The 22,685-nt window shown below is 46.5% G+C and overlaps 1 protein-coding gene across 1 annotated transcript in view; it reads right to left on the bottom strand.

Moving 5' to 3' along the window:
• rgra (retinal G protein coupled receptor a) overlaps nucleotides 1-22,685 on the bottom strand; it is a 49,944-nt gene that overhangs the window by 16,730 nt on the left and 10,529 nt on the right. Inside the window, exons 4-6 of the mRNA XM_010903949.5 lie at nucleotides 8,426-8,579; nucleotides 7,870-7,987; nucleotides 6,493-6,606 (exon numbers count right to left, since the gene is read on the bottom strand). Coding sequence (XP_010902251.1) covers nucleotides 6,493-6,606; nucleotides 7,870-7,987; nucleotides 8,426-8,579 — 386 coding nt within the window. The remainder of the gene's footprint in view (nucleotides 1-6,492; nucleotides 6,607-7,869; nucleotides 7,988-8,425; nucleotides 8,580-22,685) is intronic.

Here is a 22,685-nt window from a genome sequence, read left to right as displayed (position 1 = left end):
TTTCAGACGCATCACAGAAGGTAAATGATTTGGTACAAGAAACTAAGGAAGGTGTAGAAATACTTCATACAGTTCATGGATGGGACCCATTCTCAGGGTTGTCTTCTATGATTGGTCCCTGGGGGATGACAATATACAAGTTGTTGACCACTGCCTTAGCCGCTATTGCCCTATTGTCTGTTTGTTGTATATTTTTGTCTTGTTTAATCAAACTATGTGTTTCTAAATTTGCTACACAGGTAATGGTCCAGGAGCATGTAAATGAGGAGTCAGACATTTCAGAAGTGTTTCCGTTCCCAAACTACTTGGATGATGATATCATAAAAAAATCATGTTGTGTAAGATTGTGTTTGAAGATTATTGAGTTGATGTTTCATGTTTTAGGAATGAAATTGGTTAAAAGTTGCATGTGACCACTACATGACATTTCATGATATAGGGCGGATTGTCAGGGAAATTTATTTTACAATGTATTCTAACTGATTAAACGACTGAGCAACTGTTTAGATGAGAAAAGGAATGTTGATTGTGCTGTGGGAAAGGAAGTATGAGGTGTTGAGGTAAACATAAAGCTCCAGCAGGACGGGGGTAGATGCAGATCAATGGGTTTTAGGACAGGATAGGGGAAGATGCACAACAGGGGGTAGGAAGGATAAGGAACATATGTGGTTTTATGGTGCGACCATGTAGGTTCCTAACCCCACCCACTTCTCTATAAGTATTGAATGTATTGAATGTGCTTTAGAGACTATTCACTGTTACCTTGTAACCTGCGTACTCTCTCCTTGCAAGTATATTAAAACCGTTTATTGCGCAATTGATTTCTCCTGTCTTACCTACCATTTTAATAGAACTGTTTTGTACTTTAGAAATTGCCATCACAGTATCTGTCCTTTGTTCCTTAGGAATGTAGGAGAGGGGGGGGGATCTGGTATTTGTCTAGGGGGAATCTTTGACTGGTATCGGCAGATTATAAGGTTACTCATTATAAGGTTACTGAAGGAAATTTTCCCAAACCTTTGGGATGCCCTCTACTGCTCCTTTTACAGTAGCTTTTGCAGAAAGGAGCTTCTCAAAATTGGATTCAAGGATTTAAAGGGTCCTCTCCTTGAACTGCCACCTTAACGTGGTGGAGGGGTTTGAGTACCCGAGTGACCCTAGGAGCTATGTTGTCTGGGGCTATATGCCCCTGGTAGGGTCTCCCAAGGCAAACAGGTCTTAGGCGACGGGTCAGACTAAGAGCGGTTCAAACCCCCCTTAATGATGAAAAAAAATATTGAGTACCGTGACGTCGCCCGGTATGGCGCAGCCGGGGCCCCACCCTGGAGCCAGGCCCGGGGTTGGGGCTCGTATGCGAGCGCCTGGTGGCCGGGCCTTCCCCCATGGGGCCCGGCCGGGCTCAGCCCGAACGGGCGACGTGGGGCCGCCCTCCCGTGGGCTCACCACCCACAGGAGGGACCATAAGGGGCCGGTGCGAAGAGGATCGGGCGGCAGTCGAAGGCAGGGGCCTAGACAACCCGATCTCTGGACACGGAAACTAGCTCTAGGGACGTGGAATGTCACCTCGCTGGCGGGGAAGGAGCCTGAGCTAGTGCGTGAGGTTGAGAGGTTCCGATTAGAGGTAGTCGGGATCACCTCTACGCACGGCTTGGGCTCTGGAACCACACTCCTTGAGAGAGGATGGACTCTTCACCACTCTGGAGTTGCCCATGGTGAGAGGCGGCGGGCTGGTGTGGGTTTGCTTATAGCTCCCCAGCTCTGCCGCCATGTGTTGGAGTTTACCCCGGTGAACGAGAGGGTCGTTTCCCTGCGCCTACGGGTCGGGGATAGGTCTCTCACTGTTGTTTGTGCCTACGGGCCGAACGGCAGTGCAGAGTACCCGACCTTCTTGGAGTCTCTGGGAGGGGTGCTGGAAAGTGCTCCGACTGGGGACTCTATTGTTCTACTGGGGGACTTCAACGCCCACGTGGGCAACGACAGTGACACCTGGAGGGGCGTGATTGGGAGGAACGGCCCCCCTGATCTGAACCCGAGTGGTGTTCAGTTATTGGACTTCTGTGCTAGTCACAGTTTGTCCATAACGAACACCATGTTCAAGCATAAGGGTGTCCATCAGTGCACGTGGCACCAGGACACCCTAGGCCGCAGGTCGATGATCGACTTTGTTGTCGTCTCATCTGACCTGCGGCCGTATGTCTTGGACACTCGGGTGAAGAGAGGGGCGGAGCTGTCAACTGATCACCACCTGGTGGTGAGTTGGATCCGATGGCGGGGGAGAAAGCTGGACAGACTCGGCAGGCCCAAGCGTACTGTAAGGGTCTGCTGGGAACGTCTGGCCGAGTCTCCTGTCAGAGAGATCTTTAACTCCCACCTCCGGCAGAGCTTCGACTGGATCCCGAGGGAGGTTGGAGATATTGAGTCCGAGTGGACCATGTTCTCCACCGCCATTGTCGAAGCGGCCGCTCGGAGCTGTGGCCGTAAGGTCTCCGGTGCCTGTCGAGGCGGCAATCCCCGAACCCGGTGGTGGACACCGGAAGTAAGGGATGCCGTCAAGCTGAAGAAGGAGTCCTATCAGGCCTGGTTGGCTTGTGGGACTCCTGACGCAGCTGACGGGTACCGACAGGCCAAGCGGGCTGCAGCCCGGGTGGTTGTGGAGGCAAAAACTCGGGCCTGGGAGGAGTTTGGTGAGGCCATGGAGAAGGACTATCGGCTGGCCTCGAAGAGATTCTGGCAAACCATCCGGCGCCTCAGGAGAGGGAAACAGTGCCCTACCAACGCTGTTTACAGTAGAGGTGGGCAGCTGTTGACCTCAACTGAGGATGTCGTCGGGCGGTGGAAGGAATACTTCGAGGATCTCCTCAATCCCGCCGTCACGTCTTCCATTGAGGAAGCAGAGGATGAGGGCTCAGAGGTGGACTCGTCCATCACCCGGGCTGAAGTCACAGAGGTGGTTAAGAAACTCCTCGGTGGCAAGGCACCGGGGGTGGATGAGATCCGCCCTGAGTACCTCAAGTCTCTGGATGTTGTGGGGCTGTCTTGGCTGACACGCCTGTGCAACATCGCGTGGCAGTCGGGGACAGTGCCTCTGGGATGGCAGACCGGGGTGGTGGTCCCTCTTTATAAGAAGGGGGACCGGAGGGTGTGTTCCAACTATAGGGGGATCACACTTCTCAGCCTCCCCGGGAAAGTCTATGCCAGGGTTCTGGAGAGGAGAATACGGCCGATAGTAGAACCTCGGATTCAGGAGGAACAGTATGGTTTTCGTCCAGGCCGCGGAACACTGGACCAGCTCTATACCCTCTACAGGGTGATGGAGGGTTCATGGGAGTTTGCCCAACCAGTCCACATGTGTTTTGTGGATTTGGAGAAGGCATTCGACTGTGTCCCTCGTGGCATCCTGTGGAGGGTGCTTCGGGAATATGGGGTCCTGGGTCCTTTGCTAAGGGCTGTCAGGTCCCTGTACGACCGAAGCAGGAGCTTGGTCCGCATTGCCGGCAGTAAGTCAGACTTGTTCCCTGTGCATGTTGGACTCCGGCAGGGCTGCCCTTTGTCACCGGTTCTGTTCGTAATTTTTATGGACAGAATTTCTAGGCGCAGCCAGGGGCCGGAGGGTGTCAGGTTTGGGGACCACACGATTTCGTCTCTGCTCTTTGCGGATGATGTTGTCGTGTTGGCCCCTTCAAGCCAGGACCTTCAGCATGCACTTGGACTGTTTGCAGCCGAGTGTGAAGCGGTGGGGATGAAAATCAGTACCTCCAAATCCGAGGCCATGGTCATCAGTCGGAAAAGGGTGGCTTGCCCACTTCAGGTTGGTGGAGAGTGCCTGCCTCAAGTGGAGGAGTTTAAGTATCTAGGGGTCTTGTTCACGAGTGAGGGAAGGATGGAACGGGAGATTGACAGACGGATCGGTGCAGCTTCTGCAGTAATGCGGTCGATGTATCGGTCTGTCGTGGTGAAGAAAGAGCTGAGCCGTAAGGCGAAGCTCTCGATTTACCGGTCAATCTACGTTCCTACTCTCACCTATGGTCATGAGCTTTGGGTCATGACCGAAAGGACAAGATCCCGGATACAGGCGGCCGAAATGAGCTTTCTCCGCAGGGTGGCTGGGCGATCCCTTAGAGATAGGGTGAGAAGCTCGGTCACCCGGGAGGAGCTCAGAGTAGAGCCGCTGCTCCTCCACATCGAGAGGGGTCAGCTGAGGTGGCTTGGGCATCTGTTTCGGATGCCTCCGGGACGCCTTCCTGGGAAGGTGTTCCGGTCCCGTCCCACCGGGAAGAGACCCCGGGGAAGACCTAGGACACGCTGGAGGGACTATGTCTCCCGGCTGGCCTGGGAACGCCTCGGTGTCCCCCCGGAAGAGCTGGAGGAAGTGTCTGGGGAGAGGGAAGTCTGGGCATCCCTGCTTAGACTGCTGCCCCCGCGACCCGGCCCCGGATTAAGCGGAAGATGATGCGATGCGATGCGATTTAAAGGGTTTATTTGTCATTTGCAATAACAAGTATGGCAATAAAATGCTTGGTTTTCCTACTCCCAACATTGCAGATAAAGTTAAAAAGTAACACAATCAATCAGTAGTAACACTATACAAAAACACAAATCAATAATAATATTAACAACTACACAACTATACATGTGCATGATATAATTGGCAGATGAGCATGATATAAGTGACAGGTGAGCATGGGACTATGGATGGAAGGGAAGACAGGTTCCCGAGTTGAGCAACCTTACAGCCTGAGGAAAGAATCCATGCCATATCTCCTTAATCGGCGTAGGAAGAAGAGACGTTTCCTGGTCTCCTTCACCACGATGTTAGAGTGATGAGACCAGGTTAAGTCATCGCTGATGTTGACACCAAGGAACCGGATGTTGTGAACTCTCTCTACTGCAGACCCATTGATGTATAAGGGGACGTGGTCCCCCCGCCGCTGATTCCTGTGATCAACAATCATCTCTTTCGTTTTGCTGATATTGAGCTGGAGGTTGTTATCCTGACACCACAAAGTCATTGACCTTACCTCGTCCCTATAGGCTGACTCGTCGTTGTCAGAGATCAGGCCTATGATGGTGGTGTTGTCAGCAAACTTAATGATGGTGTTGGAGATGTGAGTTGCCAGGCAGTCGTGGGTGAAGAGAGAGTATAGGAGCGGGTTAAGCACACAGCCCTGGGGGGAGCCAGTACTGAGTCAGTGAGGAGGAGGTGGTGTTGCCCATCTGCACCACCTGGGGTCTGCCCATCAGGAAGTTCAGGATCCATCTGCACATAATGGGGTCGAGACCCAGATCCCATTTGGGTCTCGACCCCAAATGGGATCTATAGCACTATAGCACAATGGTGTTGAAGGCTGAGCTACAGTCAATGAACAGCATTCTCACATATGTGTTCCTTTTGTCCAGGTGAGAGAGAGTGCAGAGTGGAGGGTCAAAGCGATGGCATCCTCTGTGGATCGGTTTTATCTGTAGGCAATCTGTAGTGGGTCAAGTGTTTCTGGCATGGAGTCTGTGAGGTGTGTTTTAAATAGCCGCTCAAAGCACTTCATGATGATTGGTGTGAGTGCCACAGGGCGGTAGTCATTCATGCAGAGGAGTTTTTGCTTTTTTGGTACAGGAACAATGAGGGACTTTTTGAAGCAGGTGGGTACAACTGACTGACGTAGCGATAGGTAAAGATATCAGCTGTTGACCCACGGTTTTTGATTAGGAAATTATTTTGTAGTTATACGTGGTACAACGTCGTCATACATTTGCTAATAAAACCGGTCACGGACTCTGTGTATTCATTGATATTGCCTCCAGACGCCTCTCGGAACATTTCCCAGTCTGTGGTGAGGAAACAGTCACGTAAGTCGACATCTGATTCGTCTGTCCATCGTTGTAAGGACCTCGTCACTGGCTTCTCTTGTTTTAGCCTCTGCCTGTAAGCAGGGGACAACAGTATGGTCTGATTTGCCGAAAGCAGCAGCACGGGGGAGGGCCTTATATCCATGATGAAATAGAGAGTAGACATTGTCAAGTGTGTTTTTACCGCGTGTCAGGAAGTAGTTTTTTTCAACTTGATTGGCACCATTAAAGTTGGCAGCAACAATAAAGGCAGCCTCTGGGTGTAACATTGAAGCCTATCGATAACTCGAAAAAGCCCCAGCGTTGGGGGGGGTGTACACAGCTGCCTCAACGGCACCATCTTGATCATTTGTTTTATGTTTCAATAATGGCTTGATTAAATTATTGAATGGTCATGGAAATCTTGTATTTCATTTGTAAGTTCATTCAATTGCAACCAAGGCTCTATCATTCATCTGGGAGTATTGCGCATGCATCTATTGGCCGTTTTTTTTTTATTACAAACACAAAAGGTGTAGGCATTTGGCGGTTCTAGAGTTAAGATTATTGAGGTTAGGGTAAGGACAAGGGCTTGGGAATAGGTAACATGGATTTCTGGTTCTGGGTTAGGTCCCCACAAAGAGAAAAAAAATGTGTGTGAATTGTCCTCACCATCCTTATCTTGGGTGAAACCAGGTTGGCATTTTCAATAGCAGCGTAGAAGGCCAAGACTCCATAGGGTCCCCAGCAGAACAGAAAAGTCTTCAGGGGAGTGGCTGTGTTGAACTGCAGAGAGGGAAGTATTATTACATATTTCAATCATCATTGATTTAATACTGTATGTTCCTCTATGTTTGGTGTAGTAATCAATGTGTACAACACTTTGTTAAATTAGGTATTTTAAGTTATATTTAATTGAACGCAGTGAGAGAGAGAAACAAGAGGGACAGGGAGAGAAAAGATAGGGTAGAAATTAAACAGAAGAGCCAGAAAGGATAGTTTATGTACTAAGACAAGAAGAAGAGGGGGGGAAAAATTGTCGGGTTATGAGGATTACTTGCATGTGATGCCTGGTCACAAGCCTTTGATAACAGCTAGGATTAAATTACAATATCTAGCTTAACAGAATTTCATAATCAACTAAAATCCAACTTCAGCTCAAAAACAAAGACGTCATGAACAGAAACAGCAACATTGTTTGCTGACCATTCAGAGTAATAACGTCTATTATATAATTTTTTTGTGCACATGACTGCAAAGCAACTTTACATTCATAAAACCTTTGTAACCATTGTTAGTTATGTATTTGTTACAGTTCTGTAGACATATCTAGGAGAAAGCCATCTGAGTGGACAAAGGGGCTTTGTTTTCTGTGTTTCCAAAGTAACAACGTGATTAATTAATTTGATCCGTTCATGTGAGAGTGAGTCTGTGTGAGTTTGTGAGAGAGTGTATGTCTGTGTGGGTGATGCCTTTTGAAATTTGCGTAATAGTAACAGTGCTGCCTTAGTGAGGAGAGCTCACTGGAGAGCTCACTACAGCGGCCTATGATCATACATACAGCACTGTAATTGATTTATGAAACAAATCCTTCTGGACCTATCATCTTGTCTACTGTATCATTTTATGCCACTGTGACTAGATTCCATACCAATGCACACTCCTTTCCTCTGTGGCCTTAATAGTCCCCACACCTTGCATGGCTGAAACAACTAATTATATTAACATTTTAGGGTCTTTCCCCTCGATTGCTATGAGCTGTAAACACTCGTATCTTTTGAGGTAAGATAGTTGAGAAAAGAAAGAGAGGGAGAATGGTTTTGGTAAGGAATTTACTCCGTCTTTTAATGTAATCTTTTAAATGATGCATTATCTTTGTAGATTTCACTGATTTGATTTGATGTCTGGTTGTGTTAAATCTGGAATTATGACCTGTTAAACACTTGCTTTCCCCTATCACATTGTGCTAGATAAGCGATTCCTTCAGTAAAGCAAGAAAGTATGTTGACCATAGCCCTGTCTGACAATAATAGTGGACATGCTTCTTACCCTGGGTTTTCCAGTATTCTTGAATTTCTGGCCAATGCACTGGTAGGAGGACATGATAATAAAGGTCTGAATGGCCATGTTGAAAATTGCCATGGGAATCAGGTAGGAGACATAGTTCCTGTTGAGTAAATGGAAGAACACAGGATGTTGTGAAACAGTGAAATGGGGAGATAAAATATGCAAAATTACGTAAGAAGGAAAAACTATTTGAATGCTAATGAGAAATCTGAAAAATTATGGATACTAAAGTTGAGGTTTTACAATGGACATGGTGGTGTGTAGCTCAGTTGGTAAAGCATAGCATTTGCAACGCCAGAGGTTTTGGTTTCAGTTCACATTGAGGACCAGGTCGGAAATGTATACACTAAGTCGCTCTGGGCATGGGTGTCGGCTGAAAATGTAGGTCTGAAGGTTTTAGCACTGATGTTATGTATTCCTGTTTAGTTTGTGTCACCTGTCAGGCATTTTGTAGGACATGTTTTTATTTATTTAATCATTTACGTATATATTTGTCTGTCTTTTTGACATTAGTGAAGTAGTGTTTGTGTACAAATACCTGTCTCCTTTGCTGTAATCCAGGGTACAGCAGGTTCTGAGAGGTTCGTAGTCATACTCTCCCCAGCCAATTAGGGGCATTGCAGACCAGAAGGCGGTAAACAGCCAGATGAAGATAGCCAGAGTGATGGCACTGCTCCACTGTAGCTTTGTTCCTGAAGTAAAGCACAAACATACACATTTAAATGAATTCTGTGGTGGTGCTGGATTGTTTAAAAAAATAATAATAATAAATAAAAATAATGTTAATAATTTCCAGTCTGTATTAATGTGCCCGTGTGAACTGGAAATATGTGTTAAAAGTGACCCAGAAGAATTTTGGATGTTCACTAGTTCAGGGATTCCAAGTGAGGACCTTACGGTTACAAACTTACTATGCTATAGATAAAAGACAATTTCATGTCTATTTATCATTGGAATTTTGAGGAAAAGTAAACAAGTACTCTCTTGAGATCTTAGAAATATAATCAATTCACTCATGGTCCGGTGTGGACCGTGTAGGTACTTTGTAGGTTACGAAAAACTATGAAACAACATTTACCAAACTTTCTCTAGATAAGAGTATTGGTTAAATTACTCAATGTAAATTATTTTATTTATTAAAGAACACACAGTCTTTACTTTCAAGGACCAAACAATTATACAATACATTCGGAATTAATGTGACAGTGAATGAGAAAACATCATGGAATGAGCGCTATTAGCATTGTCCAAATTCATGAATTGAAACTGTGTGTCCCGAGCTACAAAAGCTGCATTGCAAGCTGAAAGAAACTGCAATTGCAAACTAAATTCAGTAATGTGTCACACTTTTTGGACTTACTGACAAAACAGCTGCAGGAATTTGATGACTATGCAAACTAATTTGTTTTGATATTGTAAAGAAAGAAAGCATAGCTGTGTGACTGCAATACTTTGCAAAGCTTAGCTAACAATTATTAAAGATGTTAGCCAAAGCTAAACTAGAATACATCTAGACTGGGCTGGAAGAACATTATAAAATTGACTGTCATTTTTAACTCTTAAACGCTGTTTGACCCTTTTTCCCTTATGACCATGTTTCAGTTACTGTATATAATTTCAGGGTCAGTGGAAATAGCTTAGCAAAAGTAAAAAAATGAACATCATTTCTGTATAGGAACTAGTCATGAATTGATAAGATATGTAAAATGAATGACAGTAAAGTACGCTAATGGCATAATAATTATGCTATATAGAACTTAAAATAAATTTAAATTTGTAACATGCTAAATTATGTTTTATGTTTAATCTCCTGATGATTAGTGTTTGATTTATTTTGTTTTTTACAAATTGGGAATCATTAAAATCATGAGTACAATTTTGAGATCCGTGACGTCGGCCGGTATGGCGCAGCCGGGGCCCCACCCTGGAGCCTGGCCCGGGGTTGGGGCTCGTACGCGAGCGCCTGGTGGCCGGGCCTTTCCCCATGTGGCCCGCCCGAAAGGGCGACGTGGGGCCGCCTTCCCGTGGGCTCACCACCCACAGGAGGGACCATAAGGGGCCGGTGCGGAGAGGATCGGGCGGCAGTCGAAGGCTGGGGCCTAGACAACCCGATCTCTGGACACGGAAACTAGCTCTAGGGACGTGGAACGTCACTTCGCTTGCGGGGAAGGAGCCTCGGATCGTGCGTAAGGTTGAGAGGTTCCGACTAGAGGTAGTCGGATCACCTCTACCGACGGCTTGGGCTCTGGAACCACACTCCTTGAGAGAAGATGGACTCTTCACCACTCTGGAGTTGCCCATGGTGAGAGGCGGCGGGCTGGTGTGGGTTTGCTTATAGATCCCCAGCTCTGCCGCCATGTGTTGGAGTTTACCCCGGTGAACGAGAGGGTCGTTTCCCTGCGCCTACGGGTCGGGGATAGGTCTCTCACTGTTGTTTGTGCCTACGGGCCAAACGGCAGTGCAGAGTACCCGACCTTCTTGGAGTCTCTGGGAGGGGTGCTGGAAAGTGCTCCGACTGGGGACTCTATCGTTCTACTGGGGGACTTCAATGCCCACGTGGGCGGCGACAGTGACACCTGGAGTGGCGTGATTGGGAGGAACGGCCCCCCTGATCTGAACCCGAGTGGTGTTTAGTTATTGGACTTCTGTGCTAGTCACAGTTTGTCCATAACGAACACCATGTTCAAGCATAAGGGTGTCCATCAGTCCACGTGGCACCAGGACACCCTAGGCCGCAGGTCGATGATCGACTTTGTTGTCGCCTCATCTGACCTGCGGCCGTATGTCTTGGACACTCAGGTGAAGAGAGGGGCAGAGCTGTCAACTGATCACCACCTGGTGGTGAGTTGGAACCGATGGCGGGGGAGGAAGCTGGACAGACTCGGCAGGCCCAAGCGTACTGTAAGGGTCTGCTGGGAACGTCTGGCCGAGTCTCCTGTCAGAGAGATCTTTAACTCCCACCTCCGGCAGAGCTTCGACTGGATCCCGAGGGAGGCTGGAGATATTGAGTACAAGTGGACCATGTTCTCCACCGCCTTTGTCGAAGCGGCCGCTTGGAGCTGTGGCCGTAAGGTCTCCGGTGCCTGTCAAGGCAGCAATCCCCGAACCCGGTGGTGGACACCGGAAGTAAGGGATGCTGTCAAGCTGAAGAAGGAGTCCTATCAGGCCTGGTTGGCATGTGGGACTCCTGAGGCAGCTGACGGGTACCGACAGGCCAAGCGGGAAAGTCTATGCCAGGGTTCTGGAGAGGAGAATACGGCCGATAGTAGAACCTCGGATTCAGGAGGAACAGTGTGGTTTTCATCCAGGACGTGGAACCCTGGACCAGCTCTATACCCTCTACGGGGTGTTGGAGGGTTCGTGGGAGTTTGCCCAACCAATCCACATGTGTTTTGTTGGTTTGGAGAAGGCATTCGACTGTGTCCCTCGCGGCATCCTGTGGAGAGTGCTTCGGGAATATGGGGTCCTGGGTCCTTTGCTAAGGGCTGTCAGGTCCCTGTACGACCGAAGCAGGAGCTTGGTCCGCATTGCCGGCAGTAAGTCAGACTTGTTCCCTGTGCATGTTGAACTCCGGCAGGGCTGCCCTTTGTCGCCGGTTCTGTTCGTAATTTTTATGGACAGAATTTCTAGGCGCAGCCAGAGGCCGGAGGGTGTCAGGTTTGGGGACCACACGATTTCGTCTCTACTCTTTGCGGATGATGTTGTCGTGTTGGCCCCTTCAAACCATGCCCTTCAGCATGCACTGGGACGGTTTGCAGCAGAGTGTGAAGCGGTGGGGATGAGAATCAGTACCTCCAAATCCGAGGCCATGGTCCTCAGTCGGAAAAGGGTGGCTTGGCCACTTCAGGTTGGTGGAGAGTGCCTGCCTCAAGTGGAGGAGTTTAAGTATCTAGGGGTCTTGTTCAAGAGTGAGGGAAGGATGGAATGGGAGATTGACAGACGGATCGGTGCAGCTTCTGCAGTAATGCGGTCGATGTATCGGTCTGTCGTGGTGAAGAAAGAGCTGAGCCGCAAGGCGAAGCTCTCGAATTTACCGGTCAATCTACGTTCCTACTCTCACCTATGGTCATGAGCTTTGGGTCATGACCGAAAGGACACAATCCCGGATACAGGTGGCCGAAATTAGCTTTCTCCGCAGGGTGGCTGGGCGATCCCTTAGAGATAGGGTGAGAAGCTCGGTCACCCGGGAGGAGCTCAGAGTAGAGCCGCTGCTCCTCCACATCGAGAGGGGTCAGCTGAAGTGGCTTGGGCATCTGTTTCGGATGCCTCCGGAACGCCTTCCTGGGAAGGTGTTCCGGTCCCGTCCCACCGGGAGGAGACCCCGGGGAAGACCTAGGACACGCTGGAGGGACTATGTCTCCCGGCTGGCCTGGGAACGCCTCGGTGTCCCCCCGGAAGAGCTGGACGAAGTGTCTGGGGAGAGGGAAGTCTGGGCATCCCTGCTTAGACTGCTGCCCCCGCGACCCGGCCCCGGATAAGCGGAAGATGATGGATGGATAAAATCATGAACAGTCTCTGGATAGCAATTATTAACAGATCAAATAGGAGATTACAGAACTTCCATGCTATTGTCTTCCAAATTAACTCATGACTATATGCCAGCTAATAGCAGTTCTCTGCATTGTGACTATAACTGCCAGAAATATAAAATTGTTAAGGTTGATTAGCTGGCAGTATAACAGGTGCTATCTTGCATTAGCTGGGAATAACTTTGGCAGAAAACGTGAAATGGGAAAATGGGAAGAAGTAAAGTGGTAAATGGCAAGAATACAGAAATGTTTTGCTATTTGTTGTCAAATACAGTTAAATATTTGGACACTGACACAAGTTTTGTTATTTTGGCTGTTTACCAAAATATATTCAAGTTACAGTTAAATAATCAATTTTAAATACAGTTAAATAAAGTGTAGTCTCTCAGCATTCATTTGAGGGTATTCACATCCAAATAGGATGAAGGGTTTAGGAATTAGACTGGATGTCCAATGGTGGCAGATGATCGTAGGATCCTTTCATGATAAAAAAATAAACTTCAAAACAATCAGCCAAGTGAAGAACACTCTCCAGGAAATAGGCATATCATTATCCAAGTCATTATACCATAAACAGAAAGGCTTCACAAGAACAATTACAATGGGTTCACCACAAGGTGAAAATCATTCAAAAGCCTCAAGAATAGGAAGGCCAGATTAGACTTTGCCAAAACATTTCTAAAAAACCAGCCCAGTTCTGGAACAGCATTCTTTGGACAGATGAAACTAAGATCAACCTGTACTAGAATGATGGGAAGAAAAAAGTATGGAGAAGGCTTGGAATGGCTTATGATCCGAAGCATACTGCATCATCTGTAAAACACAGTGGAGGCAGTGTAATGTCATGGGCATGCATATGACAGGCCAAGTGAGTCACAATCATTAGCACAAGACGCCGTAATGAACAAGACCACATTTTGGCAGGCAACACGTTTTTATTATGTCATGGAAACAAGCTTTGGCAGACAAAACGTCAAGGGAACGTTATTGAAGCACTCACGTTTGAACGGGCCATCTACTTCGTAAAAATATTCTTATTTCAATTAATCTTCTCAATAATTTCCCCACAAATTAACTTGTACCTTTGAATCACAGACAACAGTGAATTCAATTTTGATCTACTTACTGATCATATAAAGGAGATTATTATTGTATTACACTGTAAAATACATCAATATGATTGTTCATACAATACTCAAAAATAATGAAATTACCAGATTTCCAATTATTTTAAATCCATAATCACTGGTTCTATTGGGTTGAAATGATTATACCATGTGGAAGCACACTGAAAGACAAAGATATTTATTTTTTACAATAAATCAATGCTTTCCTTGTTTCCTGTGTAACTATGCATTCGTATTCCTTTCCACTAGTGCCTTTTAAAGAATATTGGTAATTTTGGTTAAAAACCTAGATCTGTCAGTAACAGGTAAGGAAATGAGGGTTATGAAGATGACAGTGTGCATATGGATATGTTTTTAGAGGGGAGCTTCGGGCAAAGACTACCTTTGTTTACACTGCATACTTTCAGTAAGCTTTACTATTGCAGTAGAGAATAGTTATCCATGGAGGCATTGGAAGTATTTTTATGGAAGTATTTAGTGGATTTTGCTGGGGCAGTACTCTAAAAGAGGCATAAGTACACAGCGGATTGAAAGGTTGTGGGGAAACATATGGCATGGCCTCACTAATGACTACCATGATATCTTCTCCTTCCTGGAATCAGAGGACATTATAGGCAGTGACAATGAGATGAACCTTTGGGCTCTGCATTATGTCTACATCCCCAGAACAAAGAGGGACTTGCAGATATTTTGCAATCAGTGGAATCATCATGGTCTACGAACAGACCGCAGACATTCACCACCACAGCTGTTTGTTCGAGGAAGCCTAGCTCTGTAGGCTAGGCTGCTGACAGTAATTAAGGATTTGTTTGCAGAGGCAACCGAGACAGTGTTGCTTCTGATGTAGGGGCAACGGAGGCACAGAGAGCAAATTCTGATGCAGGGGCGACGGAGGCACAGAGAGCTAGTTCTGATGCAGGGGAGTCAGAGGCACTAAAAGCTGGTTCTGATGCAGGGGCAACAGAGGCACGGAAAGCTGGTTCTGATGAGGATGCACAAATTAAAATGAGTATGAAAGTATGAAAATGAGAATGCCCTCCCGAGTTTATTCAGCATAACTCGTGGGATAGGGCAACAGGTCTAGGGGGCTCCGCTCCACTTATATAACCGGAGTTACATTCCCAGTAACGTTATATGTCGTGGAGCTCCGCCCCCTAGAGGGGCTTTAGCTCCTAGAGGTTCAACCCGGAGCAAGCAAGCCAAGGATGTACTCCCTGCCGGACCAACCAGCACAACTCACAGGGTTCCGTAGAAACCGTTCCCTAAAACCCTAAGACGAAACATCCCCAATAGCTGACGTGTTAAAGCAGAGATAGAATCAAGGCAAAGCATGAGATTCCCTAGCAAGATTCTGAGATCTCGGGCAGCTGCGAGAATCAAATGAACAAGGGATGAAGGAGACACGTCCAGTAAAAGAAACGGACAAACGCCCAAGGCGACGACCACAACGCCACGGCACAAATTTCATCAACCCTGACCCCGTGGAAAAGGGCAGAGGAAGCTGCAACACCCCGCGTGGAGTGTGCAAGGAGACCCTTCGGAAAGACAGAGCCAGATGCTGTTATGGAAATTCTAATGTACATTTGAGAAATGTCTGCTTTTCTATTACCTGGTATGTAACACTGGTCTTTGTTTGTGACACACGTTGGTATAATATCAGAGGATTATTAGGTAGTCTGACCATCTGTTTATCTGCCTAAACCAATAAGGATGTCCTTTGTTCCTTAAGAATGTGGTCCTTGGGGGAAGTAAGGGCAATTGGCTCATTTGGGGAAACATTATGGTAAGAAGGATAAGGTGGGGGGACAGCCCACCCTTTGGGTAAAACCTGTGTGACATAAGACAGTTGGGCAGCATCTTACCACACCCCTTTTAACTGTAATAAATACTGACTGTTTGTGTATCTACCTCCGAGATTCCTCAGAGGATTGTTCTGTAAGCTTTTGACACATCTCTCTATTTGCAAATAAACTGTTAATTGTGCCAAGAGACTTTTGTCTCTGTACTTACTCCTTAATGAGTTCCTATTGATGGAATTACCATCACATTTTGGGGGTTCATCCTTTGGTTACTTAATCTGGTATCTCAAACTCATATCCTAGCGGTTCAACCGTGCACGGCCGGAGACTGGGTCTCTGGAACCTACAGTAGGGCAAAAAAGTATTTAGTCAGCCACCAATTGTGCAAGTTCTCCCACTCAAAAAGATAAAAGAGGCCTGTAATTTTCATCATAGGTACACTTCAACTACGAGAGACAAAATGAGAAAAGAAATTCCAGAAAATCACATTGTAGGATTTGTAATTAATTTATTGATAATTTATGGTGGAAAATAAGTATTTGGTCAATAACAAAAGTTAATCTCAATACTTTGTTATATACCCTTTGTTGGCAATGACAGAGGTCAAACGTTTTCTGTAAGTCTTCACAAGGTTTTCACACACTGTTGCTGGTATTTTGGCCCATTCCTCCATGCAGATCTCCTCTAGAGCAGTGATATTTTGGGGCTGTCGCTGGGCAACACAGACTTTCAACTCCCTCCAAAGATTTTCTATGGGGTTGAGATCTGGTGACTGGCTAGGCCACTCCAAGACCTTGAAATGCTTCTTACGAAGCCACTCCTTCGTTGCCCAGGCGGTGTGTTCGGGATCATTGTCATGCTAAAGACCCAGCCAAGTTTCATCTTCAATGCCCTTGCTGAAGGAGGTTTTCACTCAAAATCTCACGATAATTCTTTCCTTTACACGGATCAGTCGTCCTGGTCCCTTTGCAGAAAAACAGCCCCAAAGCATGATGTTTCCACCCCCATGCTTCACAGTAGGTATGGTGTTCGTTGGATGCAACTCAGCATTCTTTCTCCTCCAAACACGACGAGCTGAGTTTTTACCAAAAAGTTCTATTTTGGTTTCATCTGACCATATGACATTCTCCCAAACCTCTTCTGGACCATCCAAATGCTCTCTAGCAAACCTCTAGCAAGACGGGCCTGGACATGTACTGGCTTAGGCAGAGGGACATGTCTGGCACTGCAGGATTTGAGTCCCTGGCGGCGTAGTGTGTTACTGATGGTACTTTGGTCCCAGCTCTCTGCAGGTCATTCACTAGCTCCCCCCATGTGGTTCTGGGATTTTTGCTCACCGTTCTTGTGATAATTTTGACCCCACGGGGTGAGATCATGCGTGGAGCCCCGGATCGACGGAGATTATAAGTGGTCTTGTATGTCTTCCATTTTCTTAGAATTGCTCCTTCACACCAAGATTTCTTCACACCAAGCTGCTTACCTATTGCAGATTCAGTCTTCCGAGCCTGGCGCAGGTCTACAATTTTGTTTCTGGTGTCCTTTGACAGCTCTTTGGTCTTGGCCATAGTGGAGTTTGGCGTGTGACTGTTTGAGGTTGTGGACAGGTGTCTTTTATACTGATAACAAGTTCAAAAAGGTGCCATTAATACAGGTAACGTGTGCAGGACAGAGGAGCCTTTTAAAGAAGAAGTTACAGGTCTGTGAGAGCCAGAAATCTTGCTTGTTTGTAGGTGACCAAATACTTATTTTACCGAGGAATTTACCAATAAATCCATTAAAGATCCTACAATGTGATTTTCTGGATTTTCTTTTCTCATTTTGTCTCTCATAGTTGAAATGTACCTATGATGAAAATTACAGGCCTCTCTAATTTTTTTGAGTGGGAGAACTTGCACAATTGGTGGCTGACTAAATACTTTTTTGCACCCCTGTATGGGGTGCGAGTCAGGGCGCCTGGCTGAAATGAGATTCGGGATTGATCCGTACAGGTACCCAAAGTCACATTTTTAACTAAGGGCACAATGGAGTTAAATATAGTTGTGGTAATATGTGTTAGGGCACATTTAAATCTGCAGACAAGGTTAGGGCTTGAACGACTCACTTATAGGCCAGCGGGGCTATTAACGATGTTAGGCCACGTTAATTGAAATTGAGTGTTAGGGCACTTCTACGCATTAGGGCGTGGGTATATGTTAAGTTAAAGTGGTTCTGACGTGCGGGGCATGCTTACAAGAATTGAGATAAATAAAATAAATGGGTCTGTTGTTTTGCCACGCATGGTAGAAAGTGGTGACTGATGGAAGCTTTAGGAAAGTTTGTATGGAGTTTATTGATCTGTGTTGTAGTTCTTTTTGCTCAGGTTGGATTGTCCCTCTGAACCTCTGCCCTCCCGCAGTGTTCCACCAGGCCGATCGCTGGGAGGCCTGGGACTTTTGCATCCCACCCCGCCTGGAGACGCTGCATCGTTGGGAAACCTTTCCCTATAAATCGACATAGCCAACCCTGCTGGGGACCGAGAAAGCCCCCAATGCGTTTTGCTCAATTGACTTTGTGGTTGTGAACGTGGTGCTGCAGTAGGCCGTCTGGAGGCCTTTTTGCTCCACTTTGGACGTGTTAAGAGAGTATATGCGGGTCAAGAAAAGAATCAACAGGGGGGAGAAGAACACACCAGATACATAACCTCTGTTGGCCCAGCCGTTGTTTACAGCGGCTAAGACCAAAGAAGACTTCAGACCCGGGGTTGAGGAAGAAAAGGAACAAACATTAATTTAATTGTAGTTCAGAGAAAACACAATCAGATGTAATTATATCAACTGAGATCTGGTTAGATGATGAACTCAGAATGGTTTATGAATTAGTCTTTGAGAGTAATACTTCAACGTAAGCAAACTATCTTAACTGATGATGAGTCATTGGAACAGTAATAGGAAATTGCTCTTCTGTTCTTGCAGTTTTGTTATTGGCTGGTCATTGAAGTTAAATCAACTATTGAAAAGAGTGAAATAGTTATTTATCTACACTAGCAGAACAGAAGCACCAGAAATGTTAAATGTTTCTACTATACTGTTACTGTTTACAACTGTTCAAATCTATTTAGGCAACGGAAGCAGATAGACATGGATATTCAGGTATACAAGTTTAAGTGTTTGGTAGGACTGTGTTCTAATGCATTAACAATAAGCAACAAACTAATGTAATGAACATATTTCTGATTGTGTACTGTGCAGTTGCAACTAATCTTCTCAAGGAGAATTCACTGACAGGTACAGGACACTTGAAAGCGATTCAGCGATAAGACTGCCTATAATTCCCTGAGAAGACTCCCTACCCTGAACATAGTTAACCTAGCTCTTACCATTACACTGAATAGGGAAGGGAATAGAGTCTGCACAAGCAAAAACATTAAAATACCTGCAGGCTGCAGGGCGTGAATAAGGGATAAGCTGCTCATTTGCGCCACTGCTTATATCCAACGGGGCAGACATAGAGACAGAGAGAGCGCTCGCTGAGTCTCTAATAGCCGCCAAAGGAGGCAAACTAGGGTATGCAGTGATTTAACAGGCTCAGACACCCCCCCGCTCGCAGCCCCCTCCACGCCTAGTCAGGACGGTCTGTGTTTCTTAGATGGTCACGGAATATCCAGTCTAGGGGTGGGTTGCCTGCGTCGCACTGGAGGAGGAGCAGGAGCCGCGGCAGTAGGGGGAGGAGGTGCCGAGGCAGCAGAAGAGGCGGCAGCAGAGACTTGGCGGCGCTGGCGTATTTTAGCAGAGGAGCTTGGGCGATGAGCAGAGGGCTGTGAGTCCGAATGAGTAGAGCGGCCAGCCTGGGGGAGGTAACGAGAGCACATTCCGTCCCTCGTCGGTCTCCTTGAAAGAAGCTATGGCAGTGTGAACAGGTCGCCGAATAAGCCCTCCTGGGACAGGAGTGGGTTCAGGAGGGGGGCGTGATCGGCATCGCATAGGGAGGACAGAGACAGTCAAAGGTGACGGTGTCTGACCACGGAAGAAGCCACTGTGCTTCCGGCGCAAACTGTCTGAGCCTGGTTAAGGTGGAGGATAGCCTTTAGATTACCCGCTACCTCTTTGACGTCACGTGACGACGGAGTAGTTGAACGATCTAAAATATGGGTGGCCGCCGAAGACGCGAAGAGAGCAACGTTGTTCACCACGGCCAGGGCCTGTGATCCCATGACGTAAACTTTATCCCGTAGCTGCCCATGTAGCGGCCATTGGTGGATGGCAATGCAGGCTTCTTCCCCGACCAGCCCCAGGAAGGCAGGAAATGCGCAGCCAACTCGGGCTCTAGAGGAGGCATGGCCGAGCTGATGGGAGTCTGCCTTCCGTCGACTCTGGTGAAGGTAACGTTGGATTTCACAGGATCTCTGGCAGAAACGGGAGAGGACCAGGAACCCTCGGCGAAATGCTTTAAAACCACGGATCTCAGGCACAGGGGAGTCCACCGTTTTGACATGTTCCACCCAGGAGCCGAAGGACATATTGGAAGGTTCCTTCTGCGTCGGCAGAGGAGGCAGCGGCAGCTGAATGAACTGCTCTCTCAATCCCACAAACTCCACCCGGAGAGGGGGAGGGTGGAGGGTGGAGGGAAGTAGCAGAAGAGAGGTCGTCATCTAGTTCTCCCCAGAGAGAGGGAGAAGCACAAGACCCGTCACCACAACCCACGTGGGAAGGGAGAAGGTCTTTCTGAGTCAGGGGAGTCGGGTCCTGCGTAGGAGCATCCTCCTCAGACATCTCGTCATTGTCGGTGCTATAATTCAACACGGAGGAGACATCCACTTCCTGTTCGAAAAAGTTTGCCCTCTCTACATGTGTAGAGAGGGACAAAGCAGCACAGGAGGAGCCAGCCGGGGGGGGTCAGTGAGACTAATTGAAATGAGTATATTTTTACAAATATGTAGATAGCCCATTCAAACGTGTGTGCTTCAATAACATCACCTGATGTCTTGTCTGCTTAAATGCATGCTTCGATAATGTTACCTGACATGTCTTCTGCAAAAGCGTGTTTCCATAACATAACATGTCATGTCATCTGCCAAAATGTGGGGTTCTTCATTACGGTGTCTTGCGCTAATGATTGTGACTCACTTGGCCTGCCACACTGTACATGCATGGCTTCCAAAGGCACTGGGTGCCATTGATGATGTGACAGAAGCATCTCAACCCGATCAAGCATGCATTTCACTTGCTGAAGACAAAACTTAAGGCAGAAAGACCCCCGAACAAACAACAACTGAAGACAGCTGCAGTAAAGACCTGGCAAAGCACCACAAAGGAGGAAACCCAGCATTTGGTGATTGTAAGGTCTGCGCCCTGTTCACATCATTCCTCACCAGGAACCGGCGCACATCCTAGACCTCAACCATCCACTCCACCTGAACGCATCACTCTTCCCGCCTCACAGTCATACTGATCATCCGTGTCACTTAACTGTTTCATTTGTTTTCTCCCAGTATTTAGTTCTTCCACTCCCAGCCTTCTGACTGTGAGGTATTGATTGTTAGTTCGCAGCATCATTACTAACCCCCCTTTGATTTGCTACAGTTTTGGATTTTGTATACCGACCCGCTTCTGCCCAATCTACCCTTTGACTCCGATTCCCAGTCTCTATCTGTAATTTTGCCTGTCTGTTGGATTACGGTGCTTTGACCTTCTGCCTGCCTGTGACCTGGAGACCTGCCTAGCCCTCTTGTACCTCAGTGTGTATCGGTGCCTTCTGTGTATGACCCCAGCCTGTATGTCTGACAACAGTTTCTACTGTTCCCCTTTATCAATCAAAGCCGCGCATACCACAACTGGAGCCACAACACCTGCCTCCGTCTGTTAACATTACAGTGATGTCCATGCGTTCCAGACTTTAAGCAGTCACTGGCTGCATAGGATTCTCGACAAAGTATTAACAATGAACATTTTATTTATGATTGTGTTAATTTTGCAAATTACATTTGAGCCCCTGAAATAAGGGGACTGTGTATGAAAATGGTTGCAATTCCTAAACGTTCCATACATTATTTTTATTCAACATCTTAAATTTAAGCTGAAAGCATGCACTTCAATTGCATCTCGGTTTTTTCATTTCAAATCCATTGTGGTTGCGTACAGAGCCATAAATAGGAAAATAGTTTCAGTGCCCCAATATTTCCAGACTTAACTGTATGTAATCATAGTTAACTAGACCAACCAGCTGGCTCATGTTTAGCATTGGCCATCTGCTTGAAAATGAGGTACTGATTAGGTGATTACCTGAACCAAATCTAATTTACAAAGAAAAGTATAAAAACAACTGCTGTGGTCATCACTATCCTCTTGCAATAGGACCAGCTGGATGGCAAAAACACTGCAAGTAGTACCTCAAAGTTCATTTGAATTAAAAATAAGTATTCAGCATGACAAAAGAGATGAAAAGAAAAGCTTTGAGTAAGGAAAAGAAGGGATAGATTCTGGCTTTACTGGAAGAGGGATACAGTGAGCGTCAGGATGCTTCCATCCTGAACATTTCAAAGACGGAGGTTCATAAGAACAAGGCTGGAATCGGGCAGATTTGTCTTTGTGAAGGACGCATTAATCAAGCTGACTACAAGGTTATCCTGGAAGAACACCTGATTCCTTTCTCCTCGCCAACTCTGAGAATTGGTTTTTCCAGCAGGACAATGCTCCATACCACACAGCCAGGTCAATCAAGGTGTGAATGGAGGACCACCAGATCAAGACCCTGTCATGGCCAGCCCAATTTCCAGACCTGAACCCCATTGAAAACCTCTGGAATTTGATCAAGAAGAAGATGGATGGTCACAAGCTGATATTACTGATATCGGCACACACACATATGTAAATCATAGTGACCAGACTGGTCATCCCTGAGGTTTGCTACATGAACCATTTCCTTTGTTACTTGACTGATGAGGAGTATTGAGGATTCATGTAAGCCGTGAAACACATGACCTATTAAATGTTTCGCTTGTGATGAAAGAATACCTACCTTCTCTAAGAACTTCCAGCATATTATGGTCCTTTGTGATTGTGTATTTTTACAAACAATATGGAGTTAGATTATTAGATTAGGTTGTAGATTTTCCTGCACTAATTTTCCTACCTAGTATTCCAAGCCTTGTAGGGTTGTGTGCATATTTCCTCAAGTAAGTGTATTTATGTATTATGTGTATTTTTTTCCTACTGTTCCTAATGTAATTCCATTGATTTTATGATTTTGAATAAATTCCAATTGTGACCTAACTTAAAGAATTAGGTAGGAAAAGGGGAGAAATATAAAGCATTTAATACTGTTATGTTTATATATACTTTGGAATAGGCGTAAGATCACTACTGTAA

The sequence above is a fragment of the Esox lucius genome, chromosome 6 (assembly GCF_011004845.1).
Source record: "Esox lucius isolate fEsoLuc1 chromosome 6, fEsoLuc1.pri, whole genome shotgun sequence".
NCBI classification, from domain to species: Eukaryota; Metazoa; Chordata; class Actinopteri; order Esociformes; family Esocidae; genus Esox; species Esox lucius.
The sequence above is the reverse complement of the archived record's forward strand: the minus strand, read 5'-3'. Positions and strand labels throughout refer to the sequence as shown.